This window comes from Solanum tuberosum, unplaced genomic scaffold, assembly GCF_000226075.1.
Source record: "Solanum tuberosum cultivar DM 1-3 516 R44 unplaced genomic scaffold, SolTub_3.0 scf00149, whole genome shotgun sequence".
Lineage (NCBI taxonomy): Eukaryota > Viridiplantae > Streptophyta > Magnoliopsida > Solanales > Solanaceae > Solanum > Solanum tuberosum.
Window position 1 is genome coordinate 1,091,553 of NW_006239072.1, and position 14,433 is coordinate 1,105,985.

At 36.0% G+C, this 14,433-nt stretch overlaps 3 protein-coding genes across 3 annotated transcripts in view; 2 read left to right on the forward strand and 1 right to left on the reverse strand.

Annotated features, from left to right (window-relative positions):
• Positions 1-481: 481 nt before the first annotated feature.
• LOC102596784 (cardiolipin synthase (CMP-forming), mitochondrial) lies at positions 482-5,050 on the forward strand. The gene is made up of 8 exons (XM_006352547.2): positions 482-1,048; positions 2,415-2,481; positions 2,561-2,635; positions 2,874-2,925; positions 4,113-4,198; positions 4,286-4,360; positions 4,603-4,697; positions 4,774-5,050. The coding sequence occupies exons 1-8, from the start codon at positions 573-575 to the stop codon at positions 4,862-4,864; spliced, it is 1,017 nt and encodes a 338-aa protein (XP_006352609.1). The 5' UTR covers positions 482-572; the 3' UTR covers positions 4,865-5,050.
• An 841-nt stretch (positions 5,051-5,891) lies between these two features.
• On the reverse strand, positions 5,892-7,552 carry LOC102597106 (pentatricopeptide repeat-containing protein At1g61870, mitochondrial). The gene has a single exon (XM_006352548.2). It carries the CDS (start codon positions 7,440-7,442, stop codon positions 6,234-6,236), a length of 1,209 nt encoding a protein of 402 aa, XP_006352610.1. The 5' UTR covers positions 7,443-7,552; the 3' UTR covers positions 5,892-6,233.
• Positions 7,553-9,358: 1,806 nt separating this feature from the next.
• Positions 9,359-14,433, forward strand: part of LOC102597432 (endoribonuclease Dicer homolog 1) — a 22,542-nt gene continuing 17,467 nt past the window's right edge. The window contains exons 1-3 of the mRNA XM_006352549.2: positions 9,359-9,576; positions 9,666-10,698; positions 10,784-10,897. Of these exons, the coding sequence (XP_006352611.1) occupies positions 9,751-10,698; positions 10,784-10,897 (1,062 nt within the window). The 5' untranslated portion in view covers positions 9,359-9,576; positions 9,666-9,750. The remainder of the gene's footprint in view (positions 9,577-9,665; positions 10,699-10,783; positions 10,898-14,433) is intronic.

Here is a 14,433-nt window from a genome sequence, read left to right on the forward strand (position 1 = left end):
ATGGAATTTAAGGCCTCTTTTGTCTTAACTAACTTTTTGCAAGGTGATTGGTTAATGTAATTAAGATTCAATTATTTGTATCATTAATTTTAGCTAGTATACTTTACTCCATTAGTTAGTGTAATTTTTATAACTGGAGGTGACGTGTATGTAACTTTATATCGTTTTTGGTTTGTGTTTTTAGGAAGGATTTCTTTTGTATTGATACAAATTATTAGTTATTGTCAGCCTTAAAAACACTCTACTTAGCTAATTAAACGACTTTCGATCTGCCACATGACATAACTTGTAATCTCAAACTTTTGTAGGAGCATAAGACTCCTAATAAAAAATCGAAAAAAGTGTTGAAAATATCTCCAAATTTAGGGAGTATTGAAAAATCATAGGTGTATTCAAATTCAGATAATCAAATAAAATAATATTTTTTAAGAATATAAATAATTGGAGAATGAAATTAGTAATTCAAGCTCGATAACACGTGTCAAGTTTGTTTGCCTCGTCGGACCGCTCTGCTAAACCCTCGCAAAAAAACCTTACTCCATCTCGATGTGCATGAAAATGCTGCTACATCAATGGCGATTTTCAGATCAATCGGAACCCTAATTTCTCGAAATCGTAAGCTCAATTCGAACTGTCTCACTTCTTCTACAATCTTGTTTACCCAACAATTTTCGTCTTCCTCATCGTCAACGATTCAATTGACGCCATTACTTAACTTTGACCGCCGGGGCCGCCACTTCCTCTCTCCGTTCGCTGCCGCCGCTAATTTCTGTCCTCTATTCCTTTCTTCACCTCCTTGTAAGCTTTCTCAGTCTGCAACTTCTCTACATCTTCAATCCGATTTCCTTCTCGTTTTTCCTAGAGTGAGTTCTCTTAGATTACAATTTCCGTACAAGTTATGCTTCCAATCGACACAGAGATTGCAAATTGAGAGAAATGAAAAGGAATGGAAAGAGTCTCAGCTGGCTGTTGAAGTTAGGGATAGTTTCCTCAATTTGCCCAACTTGATATCCTTGAGTAGAATGATATCCGGTCCATTTCTCGCATGGTAAATTTTTGCTCTCTCTTTCCCTTTTTGCTTACCTGAGAATTGGTTGCAATAGTTTATTCAACCTACATTTTTGTATGGAGGAAAGTGGAAACTGCTTTACATTGAAATATCAGGCTCATTTGCCAGTGTTTGGCTTGTATAAATGGTTTAATTTGTTTGTCTGACTTGACATAGAGTTTAAGAAAGTAAAAAAAAGACCTCTTGTCATCTTAAACTAAAATATGTAAAATGTATAAGCCTTTTAATCTTGTGGTTAAACATATCACGTGGAAAGTTGGAATTTAAGAGTTGCCAACAAGTAAAAAAACATTCTTTTTGAAATAAGACAAACAAATTGAAATTGAACTGGAGTGTGTGCTAATTATACAAGGAAAACTATAGTGTGTATAATGATAGTATTTTGGTGATGTTTTATATTATTAAAAATTGACAACAACTTTTAATAAATGTTGGATATGGAGTTAAAGTACTGATATTTTTGAAGTAAAATGACTTCTGGCCATAAGTGACTGAAGTTATTTTCTGTTCTTGGTGGAAATTTACCATAACCAGATACTAGAAAATGGTTTAATCAAGGAAAACATTTCTCTAAAACATTTTGCACCATACAAGATACACCTGTACTGTAGAAAGACAAAGTGAGCCTATGGTGCTTTAATAACCTCGTGGGCATTTACTTTCATCATCGCAGTATGAGTATTTCTTTATTTCAGAATGCAGAAGAACTTCATATCTTGACATTTATATTTCATGATTCAGACAATTGTGGGTGTTTAATTCAGTTAATTTTAGCTCTGTAATTGAACTTGTAGAAGAAGAAACTTGAAAGAGACATGAGAAAGTAAAAGACAACAAATATTTTATGCACTTAGCTGTATGCCTTAGCATTTGAACTCTGAAAGTATTCAAGAACTAGTACAAGGACAAGCAATGATTGAGTTTGTCATTTTCCTTCGCTAAGCATTATTTTTTGTTTGGGACCGAGTTGTTGTTGTTGTAATCATTATGTTTGTTTATCATAAATTGGATCATGTGAATGCCATGAACATGATCACCTTGGTTTTCTTGAATCTGGCTGTGCTTAGGATTGAGGTGTAGTTGGAGACTAATTATCTTCCTTGGTCAAACATTATGTTTACTTATCATTAATTAGATATTGTGGATTCTTTGGATATGATCAGCTTTGTTATCTTGAATGTGGTTGTGCTTCTATGCCATAAGCATAGCTTGCATGGTAAAATCTGTATGTGAAGGCCACAAAACGTTTAGACTGCAAATTGACACGATGTTATCATTCTGCTGTAGTTAAGCTACAAATTAAACATATACTCCTTTAATTCCCATTGCTGTGTAAATATTGCAGGATGATTATACATGATATGTATCTTCCTGCATTTGTTGGGCTAGCTGTTTCTGGGGCAACTGATTGGGTGTGTGGCCCCATTCTTCTTCTCCTTGAAAAGGAATTATGCTCAGCTTTCTAATTTAGTTTCACTCTATGCCTTGTAGCTAGATGGATACATGGCTAGGAGGATGGGGATAAATTCTGTTGTTGGTTCTTACCTTGATCCTCTTGCTGACAAGGTAACTATTTAAACTGCTCTCCTATCTGGTTCATTGACCTAACCAGTGACCAAAATTCTGATTTGTGATTCATTCATGTTCTCTTCATTGTTTCACTGAATTTGTTTTCCGTTCATTCCTGTTTCTTTCTTGTTTCTCTTTTTTCATTTGCTTCTTTTGTGGATAAAATGTCGCTTATCTTGGGATTTCAGATACTTATTTCTTGGCCTTCTTATCACTATACCTTTTATACCTACAGGTTCTTATTGCATTTGTTGCTCTGGCAATGGTAGACAAGGGTCTTCTTCATCGTAAGTTCATATCCCATTTGGATTTACCTGCATAGACTCTTTTCCAGGTTACTAAAGAGTGATTTTTAGTTCTCCATCACTGACTGCCTTCCAATAAAAAACAGAATTGGCTGCATGAATTCTCTGAAACTATTTACTATGTGCAGGCAGATTTCACTCCAATACTAACTAATTTGTCTTTCTAAATCTCACACTTATCCTTGAGTTGTCATGCGAGTCTTTAACCGGACCTAATGTAAGTGTGACAACAACAGCTCAATCTACTCTTTTACTACTTCAGTATCTCCTCTGTGGATCATTCACTTTCTTTGGAGTTATCCATGAAAAAAAGTTAATGCTGGTCTTTCTTTTTGCTTTATTGAATATCCTATCCGATGCTTGAAGTTCATATGATCGATCAATTACATTTTGTTTTAGTCATCTATATGCATGCCCTTCAGCTCTTTATCTTTCCTCCCAAGTTTAGCATGCTGCACAGTTTAGATTGTTGATAAGCTTGTACTAACCCACCTTCACCTTTAAAAAAAGATTGTTGAAAAGCTTGTAACAAATCACCCTGAGATCATAATATAATATTCTGAACATTAGATTTCATGCTTAGTGCTAATAAACATCTTAGTTGACCTTTATAAAAACAAGAAAAGATCATACCCGTACTTGGCAAACCTGATATGTTCATAGAAATCTGCGCCTTACTTACCTATAGTTTTTCCTTTTGTCTTTGTCATTATTAAGGTTTAAGGAATGAGAATTTCTCATTCTTTTTTTGGATAGATAATTAAGTCCTAGTTCTGATCTAAAATTTGATCCTCTAATTGTACTGACTAGTTCAAGTTAAGATTACAGGTCTGTAGACTGTAGGCATGTCTTGGTATTTTCCTTTATCTGATGATCAATTGTCTTGCTCTCGAAATGTGTACACTACTTATACGACATCAATTTCCCTGGCTTGAGGCTCGATTGAACGAAATATAAATAAGAGATATGTCAGTGATCCATATGCGATGCTACTGCTTGTTGAGGCCTTTCTGCCCACATATCTACTAAAAAATACATTTGATTGCCAAAAGTGTTTAGATGTATTGCTTACCTAGTTGGATCTCTAATTATTTGTGGATTTTCAAAATGAAGAGGAAAGGTTGCACTTTGTTTTCAGAAACTTACTTTCTTGGTTTTATGCTGTGAAGCTGGACTAGTTTCCCTGGTTGTGCTGCGTGATGTGGCCCTTGTTGGTGGTGCGGTATATAAAAGAGCTAGCATTTTAGAGTGGAAGGTGACGTTGGGTCTGCCTTAAGGTTCAGTAATAGTAATCTGCAGTATTGTTTTTACTCATATTACTTGGTTTTAACATTGTTTGCAGTGGTCAAGCTGGTATGAATTCTTCAACCTTGATGGAGCCCGTCCTCAGAAAGTTGAGCCTCTTTTGATAAGCAAGGTATAGCACATGTTCATTGAAGCTCTTTTTAGGCAACTGGAAAGGAATAACTGAGAGGATAGCTTGTAATTTTACACGAACAATTTTGCAATATATTTCCCGGTTCATAAGTAAAACAACATATTGTATCTGGGATTATGGGGTCTGCGGAGGGTGGTGTGTGTGCAGACCTTACCCCTACCTTGTAGAGATAGAGAGGCAAACTAGTATTCCAGTTCATAACTATATTGAAACATGTACAGGTAAATACAGTTCTGCAATTGGCCCTTGTTGCTGCAGCTCTCCTTCAACCGGATCTGGGTAATGCGGAAACTCAAACATATATCACTCACCTCAGGTGAGTTACAACTGTACCTCTTTGTTTTATTTCTTCACAAATATATAGTACTCAATACCATTCTGGTTTGTTGCAGTTGGCTAGTAGCCATGACAACGGTAGGTTCAACTGCGGCCTATGGAGCACAACACCTTAGGGGTGGAGCTACATGGAAGAACAGACTCTAATTGGATACCAAATACTTAACAAAAACAGAAAAACAAATTGCCTGCTTCTACCAGATTCGTTTCTTTCCTTTTTTTTTGGCCCCATGAGATGTCAAAGTAATGTTATAGTTTTTGTTGTATTCTCACTCAATTCTTAGGGAACTGTTCTATCAGGAAATAAAAAGTTCTCTCTCGTATTTCTTGATACCGAAAGACTTCAATAATAATAACATAAAACCCGGTACCATCCTAAGGTGGATTTAACTATCTTTGTTCTGAAAATCAGCTAAATCTGTTCTTTTATATTGTATGAATTTTAAGAAAGATATTCAAAAAGCTTAAAGCATAATATAATTCAACAACTAACGTGATTATATCACATGGGAAGGAAGAGCAGACCCCAATGGGTAGCGCCTAAAAGTATCTTGTACATTTTTTTTTTCATTTTTATTGAACTTTTAGAAGTCAACCAGTCTGTTTAAACTACACTAGTATCAATTATTGGCACATTTAAATAGTTTTGACTTGCAAGAAATATAAATCTTTTCCAAGAAACAAATAAAATACTTTTAACTCTGTTACCTACCCAATAGAACTATCACAACCTAGATAAGTTGGTAAACTCACAAGACAAATGCAAAAGCTTTCATGTTAAAACAGTATCTCTAATATGTACCAGCCAGAGTCTACATTGGCTATAAATCTCCAGTTCATCAATATCAACTTTATCATCATTTCAGAATAGAGCAAGGTGAAGTAAAAGTAAGAACACAACAGTTGGATAGTGAGAAACCAAAAGGCACAAAAACAGTTATTGTGCACAATTGCTTTAATAGAGAAAATGTAGAGCTTTCCGATCGCGCTCCTTCAGGCTGACAGAATAAGGTAAAGACAGCATCACAGCGCCTGCTGTAACTATCAAATTTTCCATTTCTAAGAATGCAGGTGACCATGTTAGTTATCAAAAGCTTAGACAAGTTGTTGTCAAGGGTATTTAGAACATAACATTCCCAAAGACATGCTATCTGCTAATGTTAACTACTTCAGCTGTAGAAACAGTATGGTATAGTATAAAAGCCCTCATTAAATTCATTACCTAAAAACAAATGTTAATATCACATGCTACTGGATAGGCGATAAAACAGCTTGTTCGCCAAAAACGTTAAGCCAAATGACATGTTACTTGGTTGGAAGCAAAGCACATATGAATAAAGACTCCGAATGCTAATTCCAAAAGAGAACCAGGTAAATAAGATGCAATAAAATGAAATCCTTAGCACTGATGAAACACATAACCAAGTTCCCAAGGAACTCTGAATTTTTCACTTTATTACGATCATGGGCATGCTGCAACCAGAAAACTGTAGTATACCATGTTTATTTTCTCTTCCTACTTGGGCAATGCCTCTTCAATGTCATTCCACTTCTCGACGTTTCTTGAAATCTTCTCCTTCACTTGAGCTATGACTTCCCGTGCTTCATCAACCTTTGAAATGCTAGCCAATCCTTCAACAAGAGACTTCATGGTGGAAAAATTCGGAACCCATCCATCAGCCAAACATTTTTTATACATCTCCAATGCAGCTTCAAAATCCCGACTTTGGCACAAATAATACACTAATGTAAAATAGCATTCAGCATCAGGTTTCAATCCACTATTAACCATCTTCTGAAACATACTCTTCGCCTCTTCCAAATTACCTTCCTTGCAAAAACCAAGTATAAGATGGCCATAAGTTGCACAATTCGCCTTCAAGCCTCTCGATAAAATCCCATCAAGTAACGCCTTAGCCTCCCCGGACTTCTTAAGCTTACATAAGCTCTGAATCCTTACATTATACGTACTAATCCCCGTAACCATCTTATATCCCTTCATCATTTCCAACATTTTCCCAACATCTTCATACTTCTCCTCCTTATAAAACCCGGATATACAATTCCCAAAAGACTCTGCATTCGGCTTAACATTGTTCCTCTTCATTTCATCCAATATCGAATAAACAGAACTAGCAGAACCTGATTCACAGAACCCTTTGATTACCACATTGTAAGTATCTAAATTAGGAACAAACCCATACTTTTTCGGGAATTCGACAAATACCCTTTTCATTTCAGCATAATTCTTAGCTAAAACACAAGCAAACAACAATGCATTCAGAGTTCTCTCAGTACGTTGAATACCCATTTTCTCCATCTCCTCAAAAGTCCTCTTAGCCTCATCAAGTAGTCCGGCCTGACCGTAAAGAACAATGAAATGGGAAATGAACCGCTCCGATTTCAAATCAGGTCGGGTCGTTGATTCCTGGAGAAATGAGCGTATACCGGAGAAATGATTGAGATCTTTGAGCTTGGAAATGGCTTTGGAATATGCAATGCGATCGAGATGGGATTCAGGGGTTAAGGCAGCTGCACGGCAGATGTCGAGGATCCGCTGTGGGTTGGTTTCGGATTTGAGGAGAGTTAGGGCGGCGCGTGATTTGTCTTTGCCGGATAGTGGAGATTTGGAATCGGGATTAAGGATGGAGGCGGCGGAGTAATGGCGGAGGTGGTGGTGATGCTGAGAGGTGATGAATCGGAGCTTGCTGCGAAGTGCTGCCATGGCTGTTAGGGTTTCAAATTTTGGGGTTTAGGGGTTTAGACAAATGACTTTGAACTGGAATATGACCTCTTTTGTTGGGGTCTTACACCTTTTTTGAATATTACGTTAATTTTAATTGTTACTTAAAATTGTATAGTATTTAAATTTATGAATCAAGAGACTTATATTATGTAAAACATTGATTTGGAAAAAATAATTAAAATAATCTTTAATATATAGATAACAATTCTTTGTGATTGTAAAATGACTATTCTTTATTTCCATTATGATAGCATGTGTCATCAAGATATAAAAAGCATATTAACTTACAATCATCCTCATCTTTCTTCTATTTATTAATAAATAATCAAGCTTTAATATTAATATTGTATCGACACACAAAAAAAAAAAAATTGACAAAGAAATTCCATGTTGTAATTTATAATCATCAAAAAATTTAGAATCAATTCATGGATCTCTTGCTAATAAGGATTGTAATGGAGTGATAATTATTCTTTTATTCTTAATCACATGTCTCAAAATAGGCGAACTACAAAGAACACTTTATTCGGTATGAATTTAATCAAACTCCAATAACACCTACCCTGGGACCCCACCCTTGTGTCCATTGTTCTTTTCTAGTTGTCATCATATGATTCTACCCATAGCACGTCAACACGTTCCTCTATAAAATCTCTCTCTTTTTTCTTCAAAAATTTTTCTAGTAGTTTTGTATTAAAGTCCTAAAATTTGCATTTTTGACTTTGTGGGAAGCAAAGAAAAGAGAACAGAAGCTGAAATGACAAGAATTACAGTTGAATTGGGTCTGCCATCACAGTGGTGGGATGAGATCAATGAATGTTTTCCTTTGATCTTATATAGCGGAACACCTCTGTTGGATTCGATCTTTTGAGTTTCCTTCTTCGACTGGTTTGAGATACTTACTATTTCCTTGTTGTAATTTATATTCCTTGTGTAAGTCCATCCTATTTTATTTTGTTAGATCAATGATAATTGTATGATATATGTTTAGATCTATACTTTCTGAGCGTTTCTTTTTAATGTCTTTCTATTTTTATGTTTTAGATTTTTCTCCCTCACTCGACATGTATTAATTTTACCGAAAGTGTTTTTATCCTTACTCGAATTATTGGTACTTGTATCATATCTATATTTAAGCCCGTTACTCATCATACAAGATTTTCCTCCCTCGCTTTACATGTATTAATTTCCAAATCTTTCCTATTGGTACTCAAATTATTGATATTTGTAGCTTATCTATGTTTAAATCTTTTACTTATCATAAAAGATTTCCCTCCCTCCTCGTTTTACATGTATTAATTTTGCTCAATCTTTTTATCTTTACTCGAATTGTTGATTGATATATCTTGTCCATGTTTAAGTTTTTACTAGCCAAATTTTTTTTTCTTCCCACGCTCTACATATATTAATTTTGTTGATTCTTTGTTATCCTTTACTCGAAATATTAATACTTATATCTTGCTTTTATTAAATTTGTTACCTATGTAAAACTTAAATGCTCGGATAATAATTGCTTATTCATAAAAAAATTAATTTTATTGTTGACTAAAATCAACTTTAAAACTAAATATTTTTTTTAAATAAAAACATAAAATAAAAGAGAACACAATATTAAAGTCCGAAAGATGATTTGATCATAAATAAAAATTCAATTTTTTTTTAACAAGGGTATAATTATTGAAGAAAATTGATTCAGTGAGTTGAATTTTTATTTTATTTTATAAAAGAAACTTTGAAGAAACTAGGTAAAATATACTATAATTTTAGGTATTCTTTTCATATGTATACTTTTATAAAATACATTTGGATGAATTACAAAAGTCTATCTTATCACTAACTATATGTTTTGACTTACATATGTCAATTTGAAGAAACTACATAAATATTTTGCCTTTTTCCTTTCATGCATTTTTATTTGTTTTGTTGACATTTTGATTGCTAGGTCTACAGGTGCAAACAGTGTACTTTCCTCCTGACTTGCAAAAAATCAAGAACTCGCCGCCCCTTTTTCCCCCCTTTCCAGAGAGTCCACTGAAGCTGAAGAATCTGAACAAAGTTCGAATCTTTGAAACGAATAAATTGAATTGATCTTTTTAGCTCCACTATTTTGCAGGTTCTATTCTATCAAGCCCATTTTATTCTAAGTTTGTTCTATTTTATATGCGCATATTTATAAAGTTTTGATTTTTTGGTTGAATACAGGATCTGTGTTGGCCTTATTTATGTGTTATTGTTGTTTTTACTCATTTGGGGGTTCTTGAATTGGGTAATATCATAGTATATTGTAATGGATGGTGATGGTGGTGGAGTCTCTGACAAACCTTCTTATTGGATTGATGCTTATGAGGACATCTCATGTGATGATCTCATCCAAGATTTTGTTGGGTCGAACACAGTACCCGTTGTGCCATCGAATCAATTGGGTCCGGATGGGAGTCTTGATCCTTGTTTCTTTGGTGGTATTGATGGGATTCTTGAGAAATTAAAGAATGGTGATGGTTCTGTACATTCTGTGGATGGAAACAACAGTAATGTACATAGTGAAGCTTTAGCTGCACCTGGAATTTGTAAGGACAATGGGCCACAAGCTAAAAAGGATGTGGAGCACAACAAAGGTGATTTGGGGAAGAAGTCTTTACAAGAAGGAAATGGATTTTCCAGGCATAAGGAACGAGGTTGTAATGATAAAGAAGAGAGAAATGGAAAAAGGGCGCGGCTTGGTGATGATAGCTACCAGAGGAGAGGCTGTGATAGACCTTTGGCTAGGAAGAGACTTCGTGAGAATGATGAGATCAATAGAGTAGGGAGGGATCAAAGAAAAAGAAGAGAATATCATGGTGGTCGTGGTGGAAGAGATAGGAACTGGAGGGAAGGGAGTGGCTTTTGGGAATGGGACAAAGAAAGGAAAGAGATGGTCTATCGTGTGGGTTCATGGGAAGCTGATAGGAATCGAGAGGGGAAGTTACCAACTGAGAGAAGCCGTGAACCTTCTGGAGCTATTGAGAAGAAAGATGACAAATTAAAGGAACAAGCTCCCAAGGAGGAAGCACGCAAGTATCAGTTGGATGTACTTGAGCATGCCAGAAAGAACAATACAATCGCTTTTCTTGAAACAGGAGCAGGAAAAACGCTTATTGCCATCCTCCTCATGAAGAGTCTATGTAGTGACTTGCAAAAGAAGAACAAGAAAATGCTGGCAGTTTTTCTGGTTCCTAAAGTTCCACTTGTTTATCAGGTACTTCTTTAGCACATCTCCTGTTTCCCCATTTTCACATCTGTGAAAACTGGAATTAAATGTGATTTTTTGCTTTGGAACACAGCAAGCAGAAGTTATTCGTGAGCAAACTGGCTATCAAGTTGGCCATTATTGTGGTGAAATGGGCCAAGATTTTTGGGATGCACGAAGGTGGCTGCGTGAGTTCGAAACTAAACAGGTTACGTCAAGCTTCTCTCTTCTAATCTTGTGCTTATCATGACTTGTCTATGTACAGGTTTGTGTTTACTGAATTTAATTATATTCTTATCGACCTCTTTTTTACCACTTGAAAGTATTAAGTAATAGCTGCTTATGAAGTCATATTGGTGGAAGTAAGCTGATCAAATGTTCTTAATATCTTTTATATTCTTTTTGGGTGATTGTTTGTGAAATTTCTTTAATTCTGTTTTCCTTTTGAACAGTTTCCATAATCTGCTTCTTTGTAATTTTTATGGTAAAAAATTAAAGCTTTCCTCATTTTCGATCATTACATTTTGTGAAAACAATAAAGGTTTAATCAGCATGTAAGCATTCTTCTGTTTTAATGTCTGTATCGCACATTGGCTTATCGTCACAAACATCAAATATAGCCATGAGTCTTTATTTTTGATGAAGTAAAGGTTTCCATTGCTGGCAATATAGCCAGCAATGGAAACTGGTTCTTGCATTTATTTCCTATTGGTTAGACCCATGGCTATATATATATATTTTTTTTAAATTCTCAAAAAAAATATAGCCATGGGTCTAACCAATAGGAAATAGATGCAAGAACCAGTTGGGAAGAATATAACAGTGTTATGGTACGTTGTACATCAAATTGCAAATTGCATTCACTGCTATATTGGACCTGGTATGATTATATCAATTCATGTTGAGATATCTTACAAACCACATACTGATACTCCTACTAAAGAAAACCACATATTATGCTATTACAGACACTTTTGTGACAGGTGACGATATCTTCATCATTCTTTGTGCTGGCAACCATATTTACAATTCAGAAATAATCAGAGACCATCCTTGTTCATCTTAGAAGGAATCTAAAAACTCTTAACAAAGTTTCAGCTTCATCTACATAGTTCTATTTACACCAAAAATAAAAAGTCAAAATGCAATTCATGTTGATTTTTGTAATGAACTACTTCCATTCTCAACAGACCTCCCAATTCTTTCTTTCTACCCGGTCCACTGTATCCATCTTTCTTGTCTTACAATTCCTCCCACACTGTTCTTGATTAAAAGGAATTCCTCCTACAATGTTCCAGCACCTCAAAAGATCACGTGTATTCTTAGGCATGGCCCAGCTAAGACCAGGCATACATAAATAGAGCTGCCACAGTTGGTCAGTGACTCCACAATGCAGAAATAGATGACTATTATTCTCTGTATCTGCATGACGTAGGAACCATCTACTGCTCAACTAAATTCCCCTTTTCTGCAGTTTTTCTTGAGTCAGACATACCTTATTAGCTACCAAGTACCCAACCAGGAGAAACAAACCATTGAAAGGAGCTTTAACTTTCTAGAAAAAGTTAGAGAGTGGTGGGAATCCTTCAATGTGAATGGAAGACCAGGATATATTCTGGCTGAAAAATTAAAGATGCTGAAAACAAAGCTTAAAGAATGGAGCAAAACCAATAGGGGAAATTGGAAGCAAAGGAAGGAAGATATCCTGAGCCAAATCTCAAGCTGGGAAACAATTCAGGAACAAAGGCCACTCACTGACGACGAGTTGATACAGAAGACTCACTTGGGTATGGAATTTGAAGAAGTGGCAAAGCAGGAAGAGATAGCTTGGAAACAGAGATCTAGAATCCAATGGCTAAAAAAAGGGGACAAAAATACTATTTTTTTCACAGGATTGCAAACCTCTCATAAAAGGTTCAACTCAATGGAACAGCTGGAGGTGGAGGGTGAAATCACTAAGGATCAAATCAGGATTAAAGAAGCAGCGCAGGAATTCTATAAAAACCTCTACAAAGAGACTGAAGGGTGGAGACCTGATCAAAGAATATTAGATGTTTCAAGAATTTCTGAAGAAGAGCAGGTGTGGCTGCAAAGACCCTTTGAGGAGGAGGAAATTTTGGGAAGCTTAAACATGTGTGCAAAAGAGAAAGCACCTGGCCCTGACGGATTCCCAATGATGTTTTTCCAAACTTTTTGGACCCTATTGAAGGAAGATATTATCAAAACTATTCAGTTTTTTCACTCCAATCAAGTTTTTGAAAAGAGTTTTAATGCAACTTTTATTGCTTTAATTCCAAAGATTTTTTTGAGAAAGTTAACTGCTCCAATCAAGTTTTTGAAAAGAGTTTTAATGCAACTTTTATTGCTTTAATTCCAAAGAAAGCGGGAGCCTCCAATTTGAAGGATTTTAGACCAATCAGCTTAGTAGGGGGTGTCTACAAACTCATTGCTAGGCTGTTGGCTGAAAGATTGAAGCAAGTGCTGGATAAATTGATCAACAAACATCAGATGGCTTTTGTGAAGGGGAGACAAATCATGGATGCTGCACTCATAGTTAGTGAATGCATTGACTCCAGAATAAAGGAAGGAAGCCCAGGCTTAATGTGCAAACTGGATATCCAAAAGGCTTTTGACCATGTAAATTGGTCTTTTCTCTTAAATATCCTTAGCCAGATGGGCTTTGGGGACAAATGGCTGAAGTGGATTGAGACATGCATCAAAACTGTCAAGTTCTCTGTGCTTGTGAATGGAGAACCTGTGGGTTTTTTTGAATCAGAAAGGGGACTGAGACAGGGTGATCCTCTCTCCCCTTTCCTGTTCATCCTAGCAATGGAGGGATTTAATGCTATGATGAGGATTGCTACACAAAATAGATGGATCAAAGGCTTCAAAGTGGGAGGCAGAGGGGGGGAAGAAAGAGAAATTGGTCATATGCTCTACGCAGATGATACCATCATCCTTTGTGATCCTGTAGAAGAACAGATAAGCTACATTAGAGTGATATTGGTACTTTTTGAAGCAGTCTCTGGATTGAAAGTGAACTGGGGAAAAAGTAGTCTCTTCCCTGTGAATGAGGTACCTCAGATAAAAGAGATGGCAGGCATACTAGGGTGTAGTGTTGGGAAGCTGCCTACCACCTATCTAGGCATGCCTTTGGGTAACAATCACAAAGCCTTGGAAATATGGGATGGTATTTTGGAGAAAACTGAAAAGAAGCTCTCTGGATGGAAGGCTCAATATCTTTCACTTGGAGGACGATTGATCTTAATAAACTCTGTTCTTGATTCTCTGCCCACTTATGTGATGTCTCTATTCCCAATCCCAGGAAAAGTAGTGGAAAATCTGGATAAGCTAAGGAGAAAATTCTTATGGCAAGGCAAAAAAGATGGAAAAGGCTATAGCTTAGTAAACTGGGAAACTGCTCTACTTAGCAAAGACAGAGGGGGGCTGGGAATTAAGAACTTGAAACTACAGAATGAGAGCCTATTGAAGAAGTGGTTGTGGAGGTACACTGAAGAGAGAAATTCCCTCTGGAAAGAGGTGATCATAGCAAAATATGGTGAGTTAAACCCTTGGTGTACAGAGATCACAACAGAACCTTATGGTGTGGGTGCATGGAGATCAATTAGAAACTTGTGGTCACAAATGGAGACAAATTTATATATCAAGGTGGGAAGTGGCACTAAAACAAAATTTTGGAAGGATGTTTGGATAGACCAATCCCCTCTTAGAGATCTCTTTCCA

Excerpts from the sequence above, each read along its gene's own strand:
- LOC102596784 (XM_006352547.2), top strand. The coding sequence starts at position 573 with ATGGCGATTTTCAGATCAATCGGAACCCTAATTTCTCGAAATCGTAAG. Across the intron at positions 2,636-2,873 it reads TTGATCCTCTTGCTGACAAG|GTTCTTATTGCATTTGTTGC; the intron begins GTAACTATTTAA and ends TTATACCTACAG. Across the intron at positions 4,199-4,285 it reads CTAGCATTTTAGAGTGGAAG|TGGTCAAGCTGGTATGAATT; the intron begins GTGACGTTGGGT and ends CATTGTTTGCAG.
- LOC102597106 (XM_006352548.2), bottom strand. The coding sequence starts at position 7,442 with ATGGCAGCACTTCGCAGCAAGCTCCGATTCATCACCTCTCAGCATCAC.